A 25,435-nucleotide genomic window follows, 5' to 3' on the forward strand; every position below is an offset into this window, starting at 1 on the left:
AAACTCCGGGAGTTTGCGATGGACAGGGAGGCCTGGCGTGCTGCGATTCATGGGGTCGCAAAGAGTTGGACATGAAGGAGATCAGTCCTGGGTGTTCATTGGAAGGACTGATGCTGAAGCTGAAACTCCAGTACTTTGGCCAACTTATGCGAAGAGTTGACTCATTTTTCCAATGAGGCCTAGCGAGCTGCAATTCATGGGGTCGCAAAGAGTCAGACATGACTGAGTGACTGAATTGAACTGAACTGAACTGAGCGACTGAATTGAACTGAACTGAAACTGCAGTAGTTCAGGGAATAATTGAGAGTCATGGGCTTCAAGGACAGAGACCTGGGTTTGAATGTCACTGGTCCCATTTCATAGCTATGTAACTGCCAATCTATTTCCTAACATCTGAGCTTTGGTATTTTCTTATATAAAATGAAGATAAGAATATTCCTTTCCAGGGTTGTTGTGAAGATTGATAGATAAAATTTAAGTGAAACACCAACATTGTGGCTTGCACATGGTAGGCTTTCAATAAGTGATAGCTACTACTATTGTTACTGTTTTTTCTTTTTCGTTAAGATATTTCCCCTGGTGAAATGATTGCTTTCACTTACTGAATGAAAAGTACTTATATCTTTCCTTTCAGATCCAAATGCTGGAGAAGTTAAGGACATCTATGGACTCCGTGGTCAAGTAGAACACAAATTAGCTTTCCTGAGAACTCAAGTGCCAAAGGAAATGAAGCTTGTGATCATTGGCCATTCCATAGGCTCCTATTTTTCCCTTGAGATTCTGAAGCACGCACCCGAGCTCCCAGTAAGTATGCCTCTGGAGGTGACTGTCGGTACTTGATTGTGCACTTGCACAAGTCCTCTCAGATGTCCTTTGCTCTTTTGTCTCTTCTTTAATCAATAAGTAGAACATGGAGAGGGATCCTTGGTGGCTACCTTTACCCTATCTCTGCAGTACTGTGGGCCCGTGTTGAAAGTATATTCATACCTTTCCCACAGTGTTTCAAAAATAATGCTGAAGGAGATTGGAATTTTCATAAATGCCTGTGTTTTAAAAAATTAAAGCATAGTAAATTCAAAAAAATAAGATCATGGCATCTGGTCCCATCACTCTGTGGCAAGTAGAAGGGGGAAAAGTGGAAACTGACAGATTTTATTTCCTTGGGCTCCAGAATCACTGAAGATGGTGACTGCAGCCATGAAATTAAAAGACACTTGCTCCTTGGAAGGTAAACTATGACAGACCTAGACAGCATATCAAAAGGCAGAGATATAACTTTGCTGATAAAGGTTCATATAGTCAAAGCTATGGTTTTTCCAGTAGTCGTGTGCAAATGTGAGTTGGACCATAAAGAAGGCTGAATGCCGAAGGATTGATGGTTTCAAATTGTGGTGCTGAGGGACTTGAGAGTCCCATGGACTGCAAGGAGATCAAATCAGTCAATCCTAAAGGAAATTGACCTTAATATTCATTGAAAAGACTGAAGCTGAAGCTCAATACTTTGACAACCTGATGCAAAGAGCCGACTCTTTGGAAAAGACCCTGATGTTGGGAAAGATTGAGGGCAGGAGGAAAAGGGGGTGAGGATGAGATGAGTTGGATGAGAATGAGATGGTTGAGATGGGATCACTGACTCAGTGGACATGAGTTTGAGCAAATTCTAGGAAACAGTGAAGGACAGGGAAGCCTGGTGTGCTGCAGTCCATGGGGTTGCAAAGAGTCGGACACGACTGAACGACTGAACAACAACAGATAGTTAATTTATAATATTTTACTTGAGCAAATGCCTTTTAATCTAGGGTGACCTGGAGTTTTTAAGTTACATCTAACTTGCTGTCATTCATAAAGGAATATTTAAAAGCAGTCACCAACTAAGACTGAGGCAAGAATCTTGTCTAGGAAGAGAATTGTATAAATATTCATTTTTGCTCTTGTTTAGTCACTAAGTCATGTAGCGACCTAACATAAACATAAAGACCTGTTTAAGGTGCCAGGAAAGCTAGCGAACTATACAACACTTCAAAACAAAACAAAACCTCATACCTTTACTGACATATACCATTGAAATGATGCATTAAATGCAATTCACAACGTAAATTATTTCCTCATTCAACAAACTTACATATTTAGCACTTGCCATGTAACAGGCCTCATGCTGTGTTTTGACGACATCCCAGTGAATAAAATAGTCTGTGAGGCCAGTCTGTGAGGCTTCAGAACCTGAAGCCTAATGGAAAACACAGACTAACCCATAGGTATGGTACCTACTGCCTTATGTGAATAGAGAGTGTGTGGGAGCATGAAGGAGTGCTACTTAACCTGGTAATCTGAAGGCAAGACAGGAAGTGATTCTTTCCTGGAATCTCCCTAGCCTGGGAGATTTTCACTCCATGTGATAAAACATCCTCAGTGGCATCTCAGTTCAGTTCAGTTCAGTCGCTCAGTCATGTCCAACTCTTTGCGATCCCATGAATCGTAGCATGCCAGGCCTCCCTGTCCATCACCAACTCCTGGAGTCCACCCAAACCCATGTCCATTGAGTCGGTGATGCCATCCAACAATCTCATCCCCTGTCATCCCCTTCTCCTCCTGCCCTCAATCTTGCCCAGCATCAGGGTCTTTTCAAATGAGTCAGCTCTTTGCATCAGGTGGCCAAAGTATTGGAGTTTCAGCTTCAACATCAGTCCTTCCAATGAACACCCAGGACTGATCTCCTTTAGTCTCAGAGCTCACTAGAAATTTGCTCCTTTTCCCACTGGCTTAACACACTTAACTTCTTACTTATAATTGCCATTGGGAAAAGTACAACTGTAGCCTCTTGGGGTGTGGTGTTTCGTACACCACATTCATACAAATGCGGGCTGTTAATTTCTCACATTGGGTATAAGAAAGTATATATTTCATTTTAAGTGTGAATTCAGTCAATTCTAGATCACATTCCATTCACTGTATTATTGCTTCTACTCTATTTCCCACCCCCCCACCCCCCCCCAGATAAGGCATTTCAGTCAGAAAGCAGGCTTCCCTTTTGTTTTTAGCATTTAGCATGGCTTCTAATCTCTGTTATGCCTCTGAAGCTCCTCTGGTACCATGTTATGAGGTTACTGTTTTCAGAATATCCAGTCCGAGCCCTTAGCAGTTCTCTTTGCACTATTGCTACGACTCCTTGCTCTGGAAACAAGACACCTAGGTTCAGACAGTTGCTGTCATACTTTGCTTGTGTGACCTTGGGCAAGTTATTGAGGCTCCCTGTACCTTTGTTTCCTCATCTGTAAAAGGGGGGTAGTAATATGTTCTTCAAAGGACTTTTGTGAGAAATTATATAAAGAATGGTGGCTCAGACGGTAAAAGCGTCTGCCTACAATGCAGGAGACCTGGGTTAGATCCCTGGGTCAGGAAGATCTCCTGGAGAAGGAAATGGCAACCCATTCCAATACTCTTGCCTGGAAAATCCCATGGACGGAGGAGCCTAGTAGGCTACAGTCCATGGGGTAGCAAAGAGTCAGACACGACTGAGCGACTTCACTTTCACTTTGTTTCATATGAAGAATGATACCTAGAACTTAAAAGTTTTATATAAGTATTAGCTATTATTATCATAGTGGAAATAACTGGAAGCACTGGCTCAGTCATTAGGTTAACTACTGTGTTAGTAATCTCAGCTCAAAACTTAACAGTATAAAGCACTACACATTTATTCTCTCCCAGTTTTTGTGGATCTGGTCACAACTTGGCTGGGTCCTCTGGTTCAGGGTCTCTCATGAGACTGTAATCAAAGTGTCTTCCAGGGCCGTGGTCTCATGTGAAGCACTGAATTGAGGAGAATCTGCCTCAGTTCACTCCTTCAAGTTTGTTGGACTGAGGGCCTCGGTTCACCACTGGCAGTTGGGTAGAGGCCACCCTCAGTTCCTTAGAATGTGGGCCTCTCTAACTTGCCCCATCAGAGCAAGTCTGGGAGAAGAGCCAAAGAAAGAGTCTGCTGGCAAGATGGAAGTCACAGACCGTAACTTAATTGCAGAAATGATATCTCACCACTTTTACAGTATTCTCTTTGTTAGAAACAAATTACTAAATCCAGCCCAAACTCAAGGGGAGTGGAGTATACTAAAGCATGAATATTAAAAGGCAAGGATCACTGGGGGCCAAGTCAGAGGCTGCCCACCCCACCACTACCCCAGTTAGGATTTCACTTGTGTGATGTACTGTCAAGCATGTGGATATATAGGCATATATATAAATTAAAATACCGAATACATTTCCTGGTGTAGGAAGTAACTTGGTCCTGTCAAATAAAATGTAGCAAACTGATATGAAGTATAATTTTTGGTTGTTAGTTGTTCCAAGTGTTTCAAAAGCTTTAAAACCATTTTTTAAAGTGTACTTGCATGTTTGAAATAATAATAGCATTATTATTTGTGATGGTTAGTTTTACATGTCAGCCTTATTGGTCTAAGGGACACTCAGATAGTTAGTAAAACATTTCTGAGTATGGCTGTGAGGACCAGAGAAAAGCAACATTTGAACTGGACTGAGTAAAAAAGATCTGCCCTGACCATGGTGGGTGGGCATCATCCAGTCTGTTGAGGGCACAAATAGAGCAAAAACTCCAGGAAGGGCAGATTCTTTCTTTCTCTCTCCTCGAGTTGAAACAGCCATCTTTTCCTGCCCTGTGACATTATAGTTCCAGGTCTCAAGCCTTCGGCCTCAGCTATTCCCCTGGTTCTCAGGTTTTTGAACTCGGACTGAATTATACAACTCACTTTCCTGGTTTCCAGCTTGCAGGTAGCATGTGGTGTGGGACCTCTTAGCCTCTCTGAGTGTGTGAGCCAATCCCTATAATGAATGTTTGGAGTCTGTTTCTCTGGGGAACCCTGACAAATACACTATTCTATAAACAAAGGAAAGAAAAGATCCACTTCTGAGTCCTTCGATTTGTTCACTTAGAGATCTTTCCTTTCAGTTTTTGTTGGTTTGCTCCACATCCATTCTGCATGTAATGTTTAATTTTTCCTGTGCATATTTGAAAATAGTTGTTGAGCACATTTGTTTTGAACTCCTCTCTCTTTTTTGACTTGTGTTCACATATCTGTTGGGAAAGTAGTAGTACCACGCATCTCTCAGTTAACGTAGCTTCTTGCAGCTTCCTCAGCTCTATTACTTTCTCATTAAGAATCTGCTTTTAAAATAAAAAAAAAAAAAAGAATCTGCTTTCAGGTGTTCCTGCCCTTGCAGGAATAGTGGTGAAAAGAGAAAAGGCAGATGAAACATGAGCTTAACCTAGTCTAATTGTGGAGACATAATTCATGCTGTGATTATAGAGTTTCCAGAGAAACACAAGAGGCTGTGTTTTCTTATAAAGAGTGTACTCTAGAAAATAGTGCGTGCAATAAATTGTCCATAAAGGTTACCCAGGGAGGAGGGTGAACATCTGTATGATTTTTTTTTTAATTATTATTCAAAAGCTTTATCTGGTTTCAATTAACTGCACTGTTGAAGTCCTCCCCCCAATACACACCCCTCTTTAAACACCTGGCCCAGCTAATATTGGTGGTGTGATCCCTGCTGAAGTGTTGAAATTTCAGTGTCTCTGGCCTAATCTCAGACGGCACAGTGCCTGCATGCCTGAAGTTAGCATGATACGCTCCATTTAAGATGTATTTGACAATCAAATAAGTTTGTATTAGCCAGAGTGTTGCAATCCCTAATCATTTTGCCAAAAATAAGTTAGCTGTTATGTTTTACAACATATGAAGTGTGATAATGAGAAACTTGTGTTTCCATCTCTTATGTTATTTTTACTGGAATATTTGACTCCCATAAGATTTTTGAGGACATATGTGTAGTTTAGTAGCTGGTTTATTTGGTTTTATTTTGGTTCAGTTCTTTATAATATTTTTGTAACTAATGATAGGAAACTATGGTCATAAAATCATTTTAAGAGACTTACTGTATATTTTACACATAATGTCTGACCTGTTTATTAATATACTGAAGGAAATAATTGACTCATTCTTAAAAATATCATATTAAAAATTGTTTTGTTTCTTTAAGCAAATTTGGTAGAATTATAGAAAGTCTTAATATATTTTGACATGAATGTCCAGAATAAAGAATTTTTAAAAGAAACTTGAGAAAGTAGATAATTGGAAGATTGTTCAATAGCACTGTCATGACTCAGAATAATAAATATAATTTCAGATTAGTAAGCTCTTTAGAGACAGTCTAGTCCATCTTTAATTTTATAGGTAGAAATGGAGAGAAAAGCACCTTGCCAGGATTCAGCCTTGGCTCTATCTTAATCTAGAGGTAAGATATGATTACAATAACTGTGGGTATATTGTTGTTTAGTCTCTAAGTCATGTCCAAGTCTTTTGTCACCCCGTGGGCTGTAGCCCGCCAGGCTCCTCTTGTCCATGGGATTTCCCAGGCAAGAATACTGGAGTAGGTTACCATTTCCTTCTCCAGGGGATCTTTCTGATCCAAGGATTGAACCCATGTCTCTTATATTGGCAGGCAGATTCTTAGTACTTAGCCACCAGGGAAGCCCAGCTGTGGGTATAAAGTCTAAAGAAAATACCTGATGGTTCTCTAAATCTTTGGATAGTGACAGAGCCTCCAGATAGTATAGAATGTTCCTGGAGTGTACACAACTAGCTCAGTGCAACTCATTACATTGTAGCTCATGGAGTAGTAGATCCCATGAATGAAAAAGAAAAAAGTATTAGTCACTCAGTCGTGTCTGACTCTTTGTAACCCCATGGACTGTAGCTCACCAGGCTTCTCTGTCCATTAAATTCTCCAGGCAAGAATACTTGAGTGGAGTGCCGTGCCTTCCTCTAGGGGATCTCAAACCCAGGGATCAAACCCCGGTCTCCTGCATTGCAGGCAGATTCTTTACCATCTGAACCACATGAATACTGCTCCAGCAATGTGGGGCAGAAGGGGTGACATGGGAATAAAACGTAATCATCTCACTATCTAGAACTTTCCTTTAAATCAGTCCTCTGTATGTTCAAAATGTGCCACCTGATTCTTCCAAAAAATTGTATAAAGTTCAAGGTTGGGAGTTGAAAGCCTCCAATCCTTAACTGGGCACTAAGTCATGAAGTGAAATTCAAGTAATTTAGCTTTTGTTTTCCTCTAACAATTTATATGGCATTTAATGATAATACTTCCTCCCTTTCCAAGGGTACCAGATCCTTCAAAACTTAATTTTTTATATTACTTCCTTGGGGAAAATGCACAATACCATAGAGCTTCCTTTGTCTATCTGGTTGGCAAAAATACCTTCTCTCTAAATGAAATTTCCAGATTACTTAAACTTACTCTTTAAAGCCCCAGACTATTTTATCCATTTGGGTAAAAACTTCTCTAAAACATATTTTTAACTTATCTGCCTTCTTCAACAATGTATGTTGATTATGGAAGAACTTTTCCCTAATGATTCAAGGACATCATTTTGATACTATTATACAGTAAAATACAGTTAAAGCGATTTTGCCCATGTCCTGAAATTTCTTAGATAACAGTGCTTTTTTAAGAAAGAATTCTCATGTCTGTTTATTTTATAGTTATTGCATCTCCTCTGTCAGTGTTAGGTACCATTTCTCCTCCCTACTTATACTTTGTTGCTACTGATTTGCTGCAAATAGAGAAAACAGATAATCATAGAATTTTTTTTCAAGTAAAAAATGAACACATCTTAAATGCAGATACAAGAGTAAAACTGGCAAAATTAAGTAAATGGATTTTGACATTTCTTAGAGAAATAATGAAATAGGTGACTTTCTTTGGTCTATTATAAGTACCCCAGTGATGTATGTAGATAATCAAAATTTTAGTATTTTAGTGAGATACTCAAAACACACCACAAGTACAGCTAAGAAGCTTGAAAAACTTTACCAAGAGTTAAAATAGCATGTTGGATCATCTCATCTGTGTATTGAATCAGAAGTACATTTCATCTAAGTTAGGAAAAAAATAAATTCAAATACCCTGAAAGAAATGAGATCATTGAACTTATGGTATACTTACACTATTCTGGTGAACCTTGCTTGTCTGCAGTTAGACATGCTCATGAGAAACATTTATATGATTACACTAAGTTGTGTTCAACAGTCAAGATAATCCAGAGGTGGGGGAAGAGTAGGAGATAATTCCTTTCTCAAAGTAACTGTTGTCAAGAGTCCTGTCCCTAGATTAATTGATAAGCAGAAGGCAAAATGAAGTATCATGAGGCTCTGAGTGTTTTGAAAAGAGAGGTGACTTCTAACTGAGAAGATCAAACAAAAGCATCATTGAAGAACAGGTGTTTGAGCAGAGGAAGGATGAGTCAGTATTTAGAAATAGAATCTGATGGGGTTTTTGGGGCACGGTGGGAGTTGCTATCCATTCTAAGCAGTAGGAAATGTATTGGCGTGGGGGGGAAGAGACCGAGAGAGAGAAACGGTTTTTATCCCTGGGCGCTGTAGGTGGTCAGATTTGGATGCAGCTCAGTGTGCATGAAGGGAGCAGTGGGGCAGGAGAACCTAGGCTGATAGAGTGCAAGTCCAAGAGAGTTTGGACTCTATTTTCTGGACAGCATGGAGCCACTGAAGGACCTGTGATAATAATAGTCATGCATTGGGTAAATTAACTTCTCAGTGAAAAGAAAATGAAATGGAGAGAGAGTATAGAATCAAAAGTGAACAGCCAAGTGACTAGGCAAGTTGGCTAGTTCAGATGAGAAATAATGAAGACAATAGACAGGATTCACCCAGGGACATTGTTGAAGAGAGAAAAGAAACAGGTCATAGATGTATATTAGGAAAGTGATTTCATTTGGTGGAAAGGAGGATGGAGAGGAGGAAGCAGAGAAAAAGGAAAAATTTATAATAATTTTCCAGACAATTGGCTGCAATCCATTAGTGGATCTTGAATTCACTTCAGTGGTTGGAGCCTGTGGATTAGTCAAGATCCAGTATACTATGCCTTGGTAACACAGTGTCAGTGGCTTTTAACAATAAAGATTTGTTTATCACTCTTTGAGGATAGGCTGCCCTCGTGTCACTCTCTCCATGCACTCTTATTCCAGAAAGCAGGTTGATGACATAGCTTCTCATGGCAGAGAATACAGAGGAAATAGTGAGCCACACTTTGCATTTTAAAACCCCTGCCTGGAAGTGACATTTGTCACTCCTCATGCTACACTGGACAGAGAAAGTCACATGAACAAGTCTGCCAGCAGGGAGGCCATGGAATACAGTCCTCTTCAGAGAAGGGAAACATATGTTTGTAAACAATAAAATGGCATTTAAAAATAATAAAAGTAAAATAAAGTAAAATAGAATAGAAAATATTAATTTTATTGTTATAAAGGTATGTATTGTGGAATGTTTATTTCACTTTTTATGAGTATGTGTTGAAATCCTAGGTTACAATATAGAATGTATATCTTATTGTGGGTCAAGGTAAGAAACTTGAAGGTCATTAACCTCGACTAGGTTATGCCACAGAAGTGAAGAAAAGAGAAAGGAAAAAAAAAAAAGAAAAGAGAAAGGAGAATGTCTGGAAAGGCATAGGTATGTGGTAGATTAAAGACGATCATAGATTCTTTGCCATTCCTTTCTCAGGAGGTGAGTCTCCTTCCCTTCCCCTTTGAATTTGGGCTGGGTAAGTGATCTGGCTTCACCAATGGGATACAGAGGAGATGATGTTCTGGTACTTCCAAGCCCAGCTTTAAGGGGACTGGGAGCTTCCATTTTGTCCCTCTTGGAAGCCAAATGCCAAATTAGAAGTTTAGCAACCCTGAGACCACCAAATTATGAGGAAGCCCAGGCTGGCCACACAGAAGGGGATCATGAGGCCCCAGAAGTGAGTGAAACCTTCTTAAACTTTCCATCTGCTATGGGAAGCAGCCTAGTAAGTGACCCAAGTCTATGCCATGTGGAGCCAAAGTCTAGCTGAGCCCTGTTTGAATTCCTGACCCACAGAATCAGAAACAACACATTTGAGGATGGTGTGTTAGGTAGGAGTAGATAACTGGGATAAGGTAAAGCAGTTGAGTGTAACTACAGTTGAAGAGAAGGAAAAATTAAAGCTTCTGGTATTGGTAATTGGAAGGTCATTGATAACCTAGAAGAGAACATTTTTAGTGAAATAATGGGAGAAGGAGGTTGAAGAAAGTTAAGTGATCCAGGAATTGGCCGGTGAAGTGGAGAAGATAAGATGATAAGGAACAAGTTGGTCAAGGAAACATCTTTTCCCTGTAAGTGGGAGAGAATCTGCTGGTGGGAATAGCCCATGCAGAGAGAGAGAGATGCTGAAGATGAAATAGAAATGTTTATTTGAACAGAGTTCCTCCTCTTTGTCCTTGAAGCCTACACACTTGAATACTTGAATTTTTCTCAATCTTCATATCCTTGCAAAAGGGTTTTTGTGCCTTGGGCTTGGTTCTTCATTTGAGCCCAGAAACTTGAAACAGTTAAAAATTGAACTTACTTTCATTACTAATACAGTTTATCCAACATTCATTTGAAATTTACAAAACATGTTCACGTGTAACAAAGTTATTAACAACCCAATCTTTTCCCATTTTGCAGGTAAGGAGAACAAAGTTCCAAGCAGTTATGTCTTATCCATATGTTAGTTAGCTACTAAATGGCAAAACTAGGACTTTATATTCTGTTCTCTAGCTTTCCTATCATTGGCCTTCAGGTGAGTTAGTTAGGAAAGTTAACGATTATAAATAATTAGAGCAAGTTACTTTGACAAACCATCAAAACCTATTTGACCTAAACTTAAGGTTTCAACTGTTATTTATTTAAGACTTGAGTTCTTCAAATACACAAGGAGGGTTTTAGTGGGAGGTGGATGAATGCTTTTGAGGGAAGTAAGAATTGGGAGAAGCAAGGATATGGCTGAATGTCTGCATCATGGAAGATCAAGGGAGTTGGTACTAAGGCACAGGCAAGGGCAGAAATTAAACTCTAAAGACAGTGAAGCAGAAACCTAGAATTGAGATGGGGCAAAAGGAAGGATAGAATGTGAAGGGAATTGGAAGATTCTGCAAATACAGTGCACAGTAGTTCTACAGTTGTGCCTACATGACCCATTAGTGAACCCCGGTGCAAGAAAACCACAGGGATCAGGCAGTCAACAACTACTCTGGCTTGTGAAAGACTCTTATAAACCCCCTATTCTGGGGAAGGTTTGTGCAGAGTATGATGAAATGCTATTTTTCTAGTCATGTATGTATATTTTAAATACATATTTGTTGTCTGTTTATGTGTTCACACACACACGTTGTCTTTTCTGAATTACCCACAGACTGCCTTGTTGAAAACTAGACATTTGGAAAGTTTCAGCTTCAGCCATTTTTCAGTTATCTGCATATTAAAAGAAAAGATCCTGAAATTGCTTTCAAAGTGGAAAAATTGTGTGGGCTTTTTTCATCTTTTCATAACTCAAAAACTATTTAATATATTTTTCTCAAACTTTGCAAAAAAAAAAAAAAATCACCTTTGGGCTGAAACCAAGCATGGAAAATTTCACCACAAAGGGCTAATTTTTTGGAAAGCTGCAAGAAAGTGAAAACAGGAGTTTATAATAGAACATTCTTCATGCATGTTAATACTTAGTACTTTATCTAATGCATTTCATCTGAGAGTTTCTGAACACTTTTCAGATTTAAAAGTTGAGTCATTTTAGTATTTGTGGTCCATGATAGACTATCAGATATGGAAAATTCTCCGCATCCTCTTAAAAGTTCGGTATATATTAGGAGTTAGTGAGATATGTTTACTGTCTTACTACAGATAGAGCAGAAGAAGTGAAGTGGATACTAGCCAGAGAAAGCCTTACATTTACTGCTTAAACACATTTTATCACCACCTCTTCCTGGGGCTTCCCAGGTGGCTCAGTGGTAAAAAATTGGCCTGCCAATGCAGAAGAGTCAGGAGACAAAGTTTTGATCCCTGGGTTGGGAAGATCCCCTGGAGGAGAAAATGGCAACACACTGCAGTATTCTTGCCTGGAAAATTCCATGGAGAGAGGAGCCTGGCTGCTACAGTCCATATACTTGCAAAGAGACGCTCCTGAGCAACTAAGCACTCTTCTTGGTCTAGGAGTAGTTGTGAGTAGAATATATTTGATGACATAAGTCTTTAGATTCATCTCTCTGAGCCAGCAGTTCTCAAAGCAGTATCAGCATCATCAGGGACTGGATAGAGATGCAAATTATTCGGCACCACTTAAGAATGTTAAACTCTAGGCCTGGAACCACCAATCGGTGTTTTTAACAAGTACTGTAGGTGATTCTGGGGTTTCCCTGGTAGCTCAGATGGTAAAGAATCTGCCTGCAATGCAGGAGACCTGGCTTCTGTCCTTGGGTCAGGAAGATCCTGTGGAGAAGGAAATGGCTACCACTCCAGTATTCTTGCCTGGACAATCCCATGGACAGAGGAACCTGGCGGGCTACAGTCCTTGGGTCACAAAGAGTTGGACATGACTAAGGCCACACGCATGCAGGCGATTCTGGTGCATGCTCTAGTTTGAGAACTAGAACTTTCTTCAAAAGCTTGGAATGTAGAATGTTCAAGATGTTATGGACAATTAAAGCTGTACTTGGTCTTTTCATGACATGCCATCTCTGTCTTCTCATATCATTCCTTGGAAGCAGGAGGAATATTTATCAAGTTCTCTAAAAGAAACATCTTCTTTTCTGTATTTCATGTGTTCTAGTTCTTTGCACCTAGGATCTTATCCACAAGTACAGCTAGTCCCCTTAAGTAAAGGTGTCGATACAGGGAAACAGCATTACCATGACAGATTTTCTCATTTCAATGATTCAGGCCTGGAATGGGACTGTATTTCATTCTCATTTCTTTGAAGTCTTAAGTTCCAAGATTTAAGCAGCAAGGTGACAGAGGTCTGTCAGTGGATGCTGATTTAAGCCCTGCTTCTCTGTGTAAGTTCTCAGTCATATGCTTCACAGAGACTCCCTGCATTCCAGCAAACTCCACTGTCTATATGTTTAGGCAATGAAGTAATTATATATGTGGCATTGTAACAAATTTTGAGAATATTCTTCTGGTGACAGAAGAGGACCTTTATCTAATCACTGGTGCCCCAGCTTGTAAGGCTGAAACTTAGGCATAGCCTGGGAGGGGTGTTTAAGCAGTTTAAGGTGTATTCTTCAGTTGCAGTCCATTTTGGTAGAAGTGTGAATATTATCATCTAAACTAATATTAATGGAAAGGAAAAAGAGATGTCTTTTAAAATTGATCACTTAAAAGTTTTATTATGAAAAATTTCTAATGAAAAAAAATGTATAATAAATATCCAGATAGCCATTATCTGAATTAACATAGCTACTAATATTTTCTCTTTACCTATTATTTTTCTTCAGATATTTTCAGATAAATTAAAGCCCTCATATTTCACCCTTAAAAACTTCACTGTGCATCTTTTAAGAAGGATTTTTTTCTTATATAACTACCATGTCATCACACCTAACAAAATTAATGGTATTATCATATTCAGATTTTCTTAGTCCCCAGAATGCTGTTTTACAGTTGGTTTGTGAGTCCTTTCTTTGAATTAAAGGCTTTTCTTTCCAATCATAAAAGTTACTACATTTGTAAATTTCAGGAAGGTAAGGAAAAAAAATTTTTTTAAGTGTACTGTTATTTATTAGGATGCATTTAAGATATCTAATTCCCTTGTAGATATTTAGTATAATTAAAGATTGAATTCTTATTAGCCATTTTACTATAATTATTTATTATATTACTATAATTAAATTTAAGAACCTTACTTAATTCTTTCAACAACTCTTGAAGGAGGCTATTCTTTTCCCATTTTATACATGATAAAACTGAGACTTAGAAGGACAGAAGTAACTTGTTCAAAGTTAGACAGCTTATCGGGCATATGCTAGAATTTGAACCCACATTTGTTTGACTCCAGAATCCATGTTCTCAGCCACTAACTGGTCTTATTATTATAAAAGAATTTGTGGACATCAGGAAAAAGAACAGCAGCTTCTCAGATAAAGGTACAAAGGACATGTACAGATAATTCACTAAGGAAGAGTTAGAATAAAGTCTACCCCGAAATGTGTACTTAGCACAATGTATGACACAGTGCTTAATAAACTAGTGTATGGTAGTAGTTAATAGTGACCCTATTGACTATGGTAGTACTTGATGTTTGATGAATGTACCTCAACAGTTATCAAAATGAGTTGCTGCTATTACAGTATTTTAAAGAAAAAGTTCAGCGTTGTGTATGTCTACCACTGTATGCATTTTTAGAAAGTCTGAACAGGTAAATACCATGTGGCTTACAGTGGTTGTCTGTGGGGGCAGTAGAAGTAAGGGTGTATAGGAAGTGGAGACTATATTGTTTCTACTTTTTACAATGATCATGTATTACCAGAAAAAAAAGAATTCCTATGAAAAGTGTTCATAGCCTTTGAGCCTACTAATTCTTTTCTTTGGAATCTATATTAAGAAACTAATCTCAAAAGTAAAGAACACACTCATATACAAATATTATTTATTGTATCAAAAATTGTAAACATCCTAATGTCCAACTATGAGGGAAAGTTTGAATATGGAATGTGCAATTATTAAAAGTATATTTTCAAAAGACATTATAAGACATGAAAGATAATTGTAGAATATTAAGGATGCTATAACAAGAAAGAGAATGTAGAGCACAACTATATATCAAGAGATAACATGCATTTAAAAGCTTGAAAATGAATACAGAGGTTGTGTTTGAGTGTTGTGTTTTGGAGTGATTTTCACCCTTAAAATTTTCTTTTAATGGCACATATTTTTGTAATAATGGTTATATATATTCTTTCCTTTTTTAAAAAGCAGTTTGATTTTATGACTTCATAACATAAAGTTGGTTCAGAGAGGTAAAGTTTTTGGTAACTTGTTCCACAGCAAGAGATAACAATCACAGGGGGAAAGAAAGGGTAGTATCAACTTCATGGTTTCTCTGCAGGAAAACCCACCCCTGAAACCAATAGCGGCTCTCAGTCAGCAGTAGCATCTTCAGCAGTGGCAGCCCTCCTAGCTTTTTAACTCATCCTACTCCATTCAGTTTGAGCAAGCTCTGGGAGGTGGTGATGGACAGGGAAGCCTGGCGTGCTGCAGTCCTTGGAGTCGTAAAGAGTCAGACATGACTGAGCGACTGAACTGAGCTGAACTGAACTCCACTCAATTAGTTAGGCTTTTTCCATTCCTTGCAATTCTTTTTTTTTTTTTAAATAAACCCTGCCTTCTCTCCCTTCACAAAATAATTTGGGTTGTGGATTGGTATATATCTTGTTGGCTTGCCTCATGATTGTTATTAATTTTTCAATGTGATAACAAAATCACAGGTTGGGATCAGCATCATTGTTCAATCCTACTGCTGGGGTGAAGCAGACCTATTTCACATCTCATCAGACTGTAAGTTTCATAATGGCTAGGACTTTAAGAGGCCCTGGGGTGTGAGCAAGCAAGTGGCACATACTAAGTCAAAGTTGTTGTCTTTGTGAATAACCTGGCAGTTGGATGGATATAGGTCTGAAAAGCATAGCTCATGCCTTGCTACGTTCAGACCTTATTATGCCAATGAACTGGATGTTCACAGAAGAACAGATTCTGAGCCCCAGTGGATGGAGCTTAGCAGTCAGTGAAGAGATAACATAGAAGAAAGTGGAAACAGATGAGCAAAATTCTGTGAAATTGGTTTTTTGTGGCTATTGTTTATTCCAGTCAGAAGATTCTTTGCAGGTCTGTCAGTTTGTGGAGATGAGAACTATGAATGTGATGGTTAAGAAAGGAAAAGACTCTTTAATATGGTTTCCCTGTGTGCATGAGGCTGGTCTACCCTCCCTTCTTGCTATTATGGAAAATCTGTGAACAATATGCAATGTAGGCCTCAAAAAATTCCCTGAAGTGGAAAAAGCCTAGCAGGAACTAAATGAAAGATGCTTCACAAGAACGAAATGTGGTTGTTTTGAGATCTGACGATCTGAGCCAGTTCAGACCAATTGTGTTTGGTTGGAAAGAAGCTAGATTTTATCAGGTATTGGGGAGATATACTGACAAATGGATAAAGACTGAAGGCCAGCATCGTTTCTGACAACCTGTTCCTCGGAAACCAGACAGTAAATAATTTCCCATTGTCAGTCACACAGAGACCAGAGGAAACAACACACAAATGAAGTCTGTAGACAGTCCAGAAATTCCACTGCAAACAATAATTGTATCTCCTCACCCGCATAGTTGTGGGCACTTCTGTGTAAGTCAAGCTGAGTGTTAGAGAGTCAACCTTTTCCTCTTTCATAACTTGCTACCCTCAGAAAAGTGCTGAGGAGCTTCTTGTGCCTACTGCAGAGGGCCTTCAGTCATGTCGTATGAATGCTGAGTGACATGGATTTCAGAAGTGATTTCATAAAATCTTGGGGCTGATTCTGATCATCAGGGTGCCAGGGAAATTCTCAAGGTCCTCTGAGGGAGGTGGCCTCAACTTGTCCCCTTTGGTCATAGTCCCTACTCCTGCCCTGTACATACTTAGTACTCCCTCCTAACTATTACTATCTCGTATTAATAACTCATATGTCCACTTCCTATTTTTCCTACCACACCTAACAGATGGCTTCTATCCACCATTTCAAGTCATCTCAATGCACACTTCTTTGTGAACTCTTTCGTGATTCTTCCCAGTCATTTTTACTGTCCTTCCTTTATAACCCTTTTTCTCAAAATTCTTGTGTATTCCAACTTGCATTATAGGTATTGCATATTTACATGATTCTCCCTATTAGATTTTTGAGCTTATTTTTTAAATTGAGATATTACTTTCACATAGTAACTTTTTTTCTCTCGCTGCTTCAATCTGACTGTTCTTTCCTATTTTCTAGTTCAGTAACCCTCTCTTCAGCTATGAACATACTTCTTTTAAATCCATCTGTTGAATTCTCAGTTTCATTCATTCTATTTTTTGCTTATAGAATTTCCATTTTATTGTTTTCATAGTTACTGTTTCCTAAAATTCTACATCTTGTCACTTAATTTTGTGATCATGTTAATCAGTTATTTTGAAGTTCATGTCTGACTTTCTCCTTTGAACTGTCAACAGTGTTTTAAAGTACAATTTTATTCTTAAAAAGTAAGAATTCAGACATGACATATTTGAAATAAAAATAAATGAAAACTGTATCTGATAATTCCATTATTGAAGTGTCTTATAAGTTTCTTTTCTGCTTTCTCCTTTTTTGTTTTCAGTTATGTTGTCTTGTTCCTCAGTATGTTTGTATATTAGGGTTCTCTAGAGATACAGAACCAATAGAAAGTGACTAACTATAAGGAATTGGCTAACACAGTTATGGAGGCTGACAAGTCCTAAAAACTGGAGTCAGTAAACTGGAGACCCAGGAGAGCTGATGGTGTAAGTTTTGAGTCCAAACACAGGCCAACTCAAGACCGAGGAAGAGCCAGTATTTCGGTTGGAGTCCAAAGATAGGAAAAAGCCAATGTCCCAGCTCAAAGACAGTCAGCAAGCCAAAGGAATTCTCTCTTACTCAACCTCTCTGTTTTCCTCAGACCTTCAACTGATGGGCTGAGGCTCACTAATATTGAGGAGGACAGTCTGCTTTACTAGGTCTTACTGACACAAATGTTATCTCATCCAAAACACCCTAGACACACCCAGAATAATGTTTGACCAAATATCTGCTAACCCCATGACCCAGACAAGTTGACACTGAAAATAAACCATCTCTGCTTGTTAAGTTTTTCTTCAGTTGAATACCTGACATTATATTGATATATGAAAAATTATTAAGACAATATGAGGCTTCTGTCTTCCTCCAGAGAGGATTTACTTTTGCTTTTGACTAGCAGTTATAGTCAGGAGAAGGCAATGGCAACCCACTCCAGTACTCTTGCCAGGAAAGTCCCATGGACGGAGGAGCCTGGTAGGCTGCAGTCCGTGGGGTCTCGAAGAGTCGGACACAACTGAGCGACTTCACTTTCACTTTTCATTTTCATGCATTGGAGAAGGAAATGGCAACCCACTTCAGTGTTCTTGCCTGGAGAATCCCAGGGACAGCGGAGCCTGACGGGCTGCTGTCCGTGGGGTCGCACAGAGTCAGACACGACTGAAGTGACTTAGCAGCATCAGCAGCAACAGTTATAGTCAGGCTTCCCAGGTGGCGCTAGCAGTAAAGAAACCACCTGCCAATGCAGGAGACTTAAGAGACCTGGGTTCAATCGCGGGTTTGATCCCTGACTCAGGAAGATCCCCTGGAGGAGGGCATGGCACCCCACTTCAGCGTACTTGCCTGGAGAATCCCATAGATAGAGGAGCCTGGCCGGCTGTGGCCCATAGAGGCACAAAGAGACCGAAGTGACTTAGCATAGCAGTTATAATGAGGATCAGTCACTTTAATATGATGAGGAATGGGGCTGAATCAGGGCTATCTTTGTGAGGCCTGGTACACCACTGCTTGTAAGTGGTAGCCAATTAGTAGTTCCTACTGAGAGCCCTTTTCATACTGTTCATGGGGTTCTCAAGGCAAGAATACTGAAGTGGTTTGCCATTCCCTTCTCCAGTGGACCACATTCTATCAGACCTCTTCACCATGACCAGTCCATCTTGGGTGGCCCCACATGGCATGGTTTAGTTTCACTGAGTTAGACAAGGTTGTGGTCTGTGTGATCAGATTGACTAGTTTTCTGTGATTATGGTTTCAGCGTGTCTGCTCTTTGATGCCCTCTTGCAACACCTACCATCTTACTTGGGTTTCTTACCTTGGACATGGGGTATCTCTTTACGGTTGCTCCAGCAAAGCACAGCCGCTGTTCCTTACCTTGGACGAGGGTATCTCCTCACGGCCGCCCCTCCTGACCTTGAACATGGAATAGCTCCTCTTGGTCCTCCTGCGCCTGCATAGCCGCTGCTCCTTGATCGTGGGGTTGCTCCTCTCGGCCGCCGCCCCTGACCTCGGGCATGGGGTAGCTCCTCCCAGCTGCCGCCCCTGACCTTGGGTGAGGGGTAGCTCCTCACAGCCACGCTTCTGCGCAGTTCGTCGCAGCCAGCGCAACATCTATTTCTGCTTTATTGACTATGCCAAAGCCTTTGACTGTGTGGATCACAATAAACTGTGGAAAATTCTGAAAGAGATGGGAATACCAGACCACCTGACCTGCCTCTTGAGAAACCTATTTGCAGGTCAGGAAGCAACAGTTAGAACTGGACATGGAACAACAGACTGGTTCCAAATAGGAAAAGGAGTACCTCAAGGCTGTATATTGTCACCCTGCTTATTTAACTTATATGTAGAGTACGTCATGGAAACGCCGGGCTGGAAGAAGCACAAGCTGGAATCAAGATTGCCAGGAGAAATATCAATAACTTCAGATATGCAGATGATACTACCCTTATGGCAGAAAGCGAAGAACTAAAAAGCCTCTTGATAAAAGGGAAAGAGGAGAGTGAAAAAGTGGGCTTAAAGCTCAACATCCAGAAAACTAAGATCATGGCATCTGGTCCCATGACTTCATGGGAAATAGATGGGGAAACAGTGGAAGCAGTGTCAGACTTTATTTTTTGGGGCTCCAAAATCACTGCAGATGGTGATTGCAGCCATAAAATTAAAAGACGCTTACTCCTTGGAAGGAAAGTTATGACCAACCTAGATAGCATATTAAAAAGCAGAAACATTACTTTGCCAACAAAGGTCCGTCTAGTCAAGGCTGTGGTTTTTCCAATAGTCATGTATGGATGTGAGAGTTGGACTGTGAAGAAAGCTGAGCGCCACAAAATTGATACTTTTGAACTGTGGTGTTGGAGAAGACTCTTGAGAGTCCCTTGGACTGCAAGGAGATCCAACCAGTCCATCCTGAGGGAGATAAGTCCTGGGTGTTCATTGGAAGGACTGATGCTGAAGCTGAAACTCCAATACTTTGGCCACCTAATGCAAAGAGTTGACTCATTGGAAAAGACCCTGATGCTGGGAGGGATTGGGGGCAGGAGGAGAAGGGGACGACAGAGGATGAGATGGTTGGATGGCATCACTGACTCAATGGACATAAGTTTGAGTAAACTCCGGGAGTTGGTGATGGACAGGGAGGCCTGGCATGCTGCGATTCATGGGGTCGCTAAGAGTTGGACACGACTGAGCGACTGAGCTGAACTGAACTGAGAGCTCAGCATGCCTTCTCTTTAATGGGCACCAAACGCCCAGATTTTGACCCTTGAGCCACAGAAGATTTCCAGAAACTCTTCAATTTTTTGGCCGTATAGCCATTGCCTGCAAATTGGTAAATGACTAAGAACTGTTTCAGCATACTTCTCAGAATTTCCTTTGTCTCTAGAATTTTGGCTCTCCAGGTCTCTTCTGCCTTTGATACTTCCAAAGACACTTAAAAAAAAACCTAAAAAACTTTTTCCAGGTTTTATAATTGTTCTTGGCAGGCAGATGGCTCTGCAGTAGGCTAGTTTGCCATCCCCACACCCCATCACCACCATTACTGCTTCTGCCTAGCTTCCCATTCTTCAAACTTTCCCTTGAGAAGTATGCCATTTTGAGTTCTTTTTTCGTGTGACCTGTTTTTTCTCTGGACAGTTTTGGAATCTTCACTTTATCCACATTATTATGTTTTGTGATGATATTCCTTGGGCTGTTTATCCTTTTTAATCCGGAAACTGGCATTCTTACATCCTGAAAACTTTTCTCGTATGTTTTTCCTACTTGTTTTCTGATTGTTCACATGTTAAACCTTAAGAAAAGATTCTGTTGATGGATTTCATTTTCCATTGTTCATCTTTCAGTCTTATAAAGTTCTGTATGATGAGAAATGGATAATTTCCCAACCTTATCTTGGAATCCATCTAATTAAACTTTTGATTTCAGCCTTCATACAGATAATTTCTTGTTCCTTGTTCCCTTTTTGTGGAGTCTTTTTTTACTTTGTGGGTGTTTCTCTCTCTCTGAGGAAAGCAAATTTTGGGGGTTTTGCTGTATCATGCATTGTCTCTATTCATTCTAAATTTTCTTTATCACCTTTTGCTTATATTGATCTATAATAGAAGCTTCCTCAAATGTCTGACATTCCTTTGTTATCTGTTCACATTTAGGAATGAAGCACCGGAAATCCTAGGAGGTTTGTGTGGGTGTGTGCCTTGTCAACTAGGCAGCTTCACAGCAGCGTGATGGGATAGGTGTCCTGACTTTTTTTTTTTTTTTTGGTGTTATTTCCCAGTGTCACTATCAGTGCATTCTTTCTCTAGAGCCCTTCAGTTTCTGCCCTAAAATCTTCAAATCTCCTGCCTGAAAGCATCATCATTGAAGTGAGACCGTGTGAGAGGCTGGTGAAAGTGTCAGCATGCATGTTGGGCTTTCCCTCAGACCTCCTTTCCATGAACAGCCCTTTCCCCTGCTTTTCCCTACGCCTGGAAAGCTCTCTCCTTCAACTTGCATACGGAATAAACCTCCAGCCCTGAACTGTGGCTGGGGAGGGGAGTTGCTTGCGGGTATTTGGATGAGGCAGTGGACCTGGGGGCACTGCCCCTCAGCCTTTCATTTGCTCAGTGTGCTGTGTCCTTGCACTGTCATGGAGTACCTGGTGGGGACTTGAAGGCACCCGTGAACCAGGAAAGAAGCCCTGCCCTCTTAGAGGTCATAGTCTGCCAGGGGGAGATGATAATGAACATAGAAATTATTATGTTCAAAGGTGAGAGAGACGACCTTGATAAAAACAGTGGAGCAAGATAAAGGAATTAGAAGTGCCACGGCTGGGGGATAGAGGGCAGTGGTGGACTGTACTTCGTTTTTTATAACCTTGTATGGAAATAATTTTAAACTTACCAAAGAGTTACAAGAATAAGAATGGTACATAGAACACTATATACACTTCATCCTGAATTACTGTTATCATTTTACCTCATTTTCTTTGTTACTTGCTCTCCCTCTCCTGCCCCCCTATAAACACACACACACACGTATATGAGGGAATGGGGAGAGTCAGTGTATGTGTGTTGTGTGTGCATGTGTATACGTATATATAATGTATATATCTCTGAACTAGTTGAAAGTGAAAGTGAAGTCGCTCAGTCGTGTCTGACTCTTTGTGACCCCATGGACTGTAGCCTACCAGGCTCCTCCATCCATGGGATTCTCCAGGCAAGAATACTGGAGTGGGTTGCCATTTCCTTCTCCAGGGGATCTTCCCGACCCAGGGATTGAACCTGGGTCTCCCGCATTGCAGGCAGACGCTTTAACCTCTGAGCCACCAGGGAAGCCCCCGAACTAGTTGAGAGTTCGTTAAATATATTATGGCCCTTTGAAGTGAGCGATTTTTTTTTTTTTTAAAGCTGGTGACTAAAATTTGAACTTGGTAACAGAGTATGTGATTCCCATTTTCATCATGCAGTATTTTCAGATACCATGGGGCATTTTTAATTGATAAATTAGTGATATTTGGATGTCAGGTGCAGCATAATAAGAGCTGGCAGGAATGTGTAAAGGCTTAGGAATGCAGGCCTGTCCTGGTAGGACAGAGGAGAAGAGCGTTTTATATTCAAAATAAAATAAATCTGAAGTGTATAAAATGACAGAAGCTTAAAAAGCATGGGTTGTAGGAAGATTTTGAAGCTGTGTTTCAAATGTGTAAGTGTAATCATATGTAAATATCAATGCAGATATGCAAATGTTCCTTGTAATTTGCAGCCCTGAAATGTAGATTAAAAGCATGAAATGACTTTTTTTGTTTTTTTTATATTCAGGTAATTAAAGTGTAGAAAGATCTGTTGTAGAAGATCTGAATATAATTCACATGAATGAAAAATAGTAAAAGTGCTCAGTCTCATGAATGTCATCTGTCTTATGCAAAATATTGCAGTGGCATAATTTGTTTTCAGTATCAACCTAGAAGGGTCTTCCTTCTTAGGATTTAGGGTTATTTCTGAAGTTGAATGGTTTGGAACACTTGTAAATGTTGGCCTATCTCTAACAATAATGGTAGCAGTTGTTTCAACTACAAAGAGTTATATCACCAAACAATAATAATTATTAAGAAATTCTTTTGTCTGCAAGTATATGGTGTAATTAATGGATGCCATAGGCTTCCCAGGTGGCTCAGTGGACCAAAGCAGGGGACGCAGTTTCAATCCCTGGATCAGGAAGATCTCCTGGAGGAGGAAATGATAACCTGCTCCAGTATTCTTGCCTGGAAAATTCCATGGACAGAGGAGCCTGGCAGTTTACAGTCCATGGGGTCGCAAAGAGTCAGACACGACTTAGCAACTAAACAATAACAACAATGTGCTCTGAAGTTACCCTGCTTGGATTCATCTTTATCACTTTGTAACTAAATCTCAGTTTTCTCACCTATGGAAAAAGAAACTTACTTGAAGATCTCAAAAAAGCAAGCTCTTGATCAGTAAAATAGAATGGAATTTTCAGCTTATCAACTGCATCATGCTCATGCTCAATCGCTCCATCGTGTCCAACTCTTTGCGACCCCATTTTTTTTTTCAGGCAAGAATACTGGAATGGGTTGCCATTTCCTCCTCCAGAGGATCTTCCTGACCCAGGGATCAAACCTGCATCTCCTGTGTTGGCAAGTGGATTCTTTACCACTGAGCCACCCGAGAAGCCATAAACTGCAAACATATGATTCAGTGAGCTGAATAGCCTTATCCCAAGGAGAGGAAAACATGGCCTTTGGGGAGAAGAGATAAACTAGGATTATTCCTAGGTCTGTGTTTTGACTACTAGCAACTTTATCTTTGAATGCTGCCTGGTTTTTATTGTATGTTCTCTAACATGTCTTAACGATGTTGGCAGTCATATGAAAGGAAAAGCTGTGTGCTATGTGTTCTTGTTTTCAACTTCTACGGTAGGAAGTACCCTGCCATTATCACAGCAAGTGGGCTCAGCTGATAAGCAAATAGGGAAAGTAGCAGTGATGCCATTCTTCTTAAGATGTTGAAGTACCGTTCATCATGGCTTCATTTAGTCATAAAAGATAGACGTCATTGCTGCACTCCAGAAAAATGGGTACATCTGTCTTAAGCTTTCTGAACAGTGTAAGTGTATTGAATTTTTTTTTTTTTTAGAATTTACTCTGTTTAAAAATAAAATGCCTATTTTATGAAACAAATTGTATACAAACCACACCTGAACTTCATGCTCCTTACCTTATGGCTATACGTCAAATTGTTTCCTAACTTCCTTTCTGGAAAATCATTAATAATAATAATAAATTCAGGAAAAATAAACATCAAAATACTGTCTCCAGTCCCCCAAACATACCCTGTATAAAAAGTCCCAGCGTGTATATTTACTTTCCTATACTAGTCAAGAAAACGTGGTTGTGCTTCATTACCAAATGTTGACTCTGTTAGATTTCAAGTGTGAATGTGAAATATATGAAAATGTTTCCTTAGAGTAGAATGAATTGGCCAGCCTAGAAATTCTTTCTTTAATGAGACAGTAACATAAGAAAATGTTTTGTTATGTACACAAATTTGGAAACTTTCTCTGCCTAGCTGTGTTATAAAATCAGGTATATTTCCTTGACCTCAGTGATTTTCTTTTTTTTTTGCCAATAGGTTTCTCCATGAATAAAAGAAATTTTTATTACTATGCCTTACCCTATCACACTTGGACTATAAATTTCATTGAAATTATCATCATGATATGTAGGAAAAGTCTAAGTTTCACCCAACAGGTAATAACTGTTGCTCTCCAAAGGCAAGAGAGGAAAACCAGCCTAGTCAACTAAACATTAGTTGTGATAAACAATCTTTGGTCTTCTTATATTTTTAAGATGTAATGATGCATTCAGAGTGCACATTAGAACTTCCTTATTGTTTCAGTACATTCCCATGATTTCATAGTGTACTTTAAATCTCAGCTTGTTATTGATACAGATCAACAAAATGTAAGCCTGTAGTTATTCGTGTATTTTTAGAGCTTTTCTTCGCATGTAGTTTTGTTTAACACGGGTCACAGTAATGGATCGTTTATACAAAGTAATGAATTGCTTCCCGTTTCTGCCAGCTGATTTGATCAGTCCGAAGTTCCTTAGGTGCTGTGGGTTACATAACTAGTATGGAATCTGTATGGTACATGTTTTAGTATGACAGTAACTGTATTAACCATTTATATTCTCTAAATCTTTGAGGACATTTTACTAAACACAAGGAAGCTGGTTATTTTGAAGTGAATAAACTTGAAACTAAAATGAACAATGAGTTACCTTACAGAGCACATTTACCAGACTTCTTGGAAAACAGATTATTTTCATTAGTTAATTGTTCTGGCTTACTGTGGATTGGCCAGGAAAAAAAAAAAATTCTTTCTAACTTTCCCATTTTAAATGTTTGTCATGTGTTTTAGCATATTTTCCTGCTTTTATGAGCAGAGTACAATAGAACACAA

The 25,435-nt window shown here is 39.6% G+C and overlaps 1 protein-coding gene across 5 annotated transcripts in view; it reads left to right on the forward strand.

The window, feature by feature from the left end:
* Positions 1 to 25,435, forward strand: part of LDAH (lipid droplet associated hydrolase) — a 91,956-nt gene that overhangs the window by 31,427 nt on the left and 35,094 nt on the right. For 4 of the 5 annotated variants that reach the window (XM_043469279.1, XM_043469281.1, XM_043469280.1 and 1 more), the window contains one exon: positions 635 to 804. In XM_043469279.1, coding sequence (XP_043325214.1) covers positions 635 to 804 — 170 coding nt within the window. Of the gene's footprint in view, positions 1 to 634; positions 805 to 23,527; positions 24,639 to 25,435 lie in introns of those variants that run through there. The other variant, XM_043469282.1, reaches the window with a different exon arrangement.

The sequence above is a fragment of the Cervus canadensis genome, chromosome 5 (assembly GCF_019320065.1).
Source record: "Cervus canadensis isolate Bull #8, Minnesota chromosome 5, ASM1932006v1, whole genome shotgun sequence".
Taxonomy (NCBI): domain Eukaryota; kingdom Metazoa; phylum Chordata; class Mammalia; order Artiodactyla; family Cervidae; genus Cervus; species Cervus canadensis.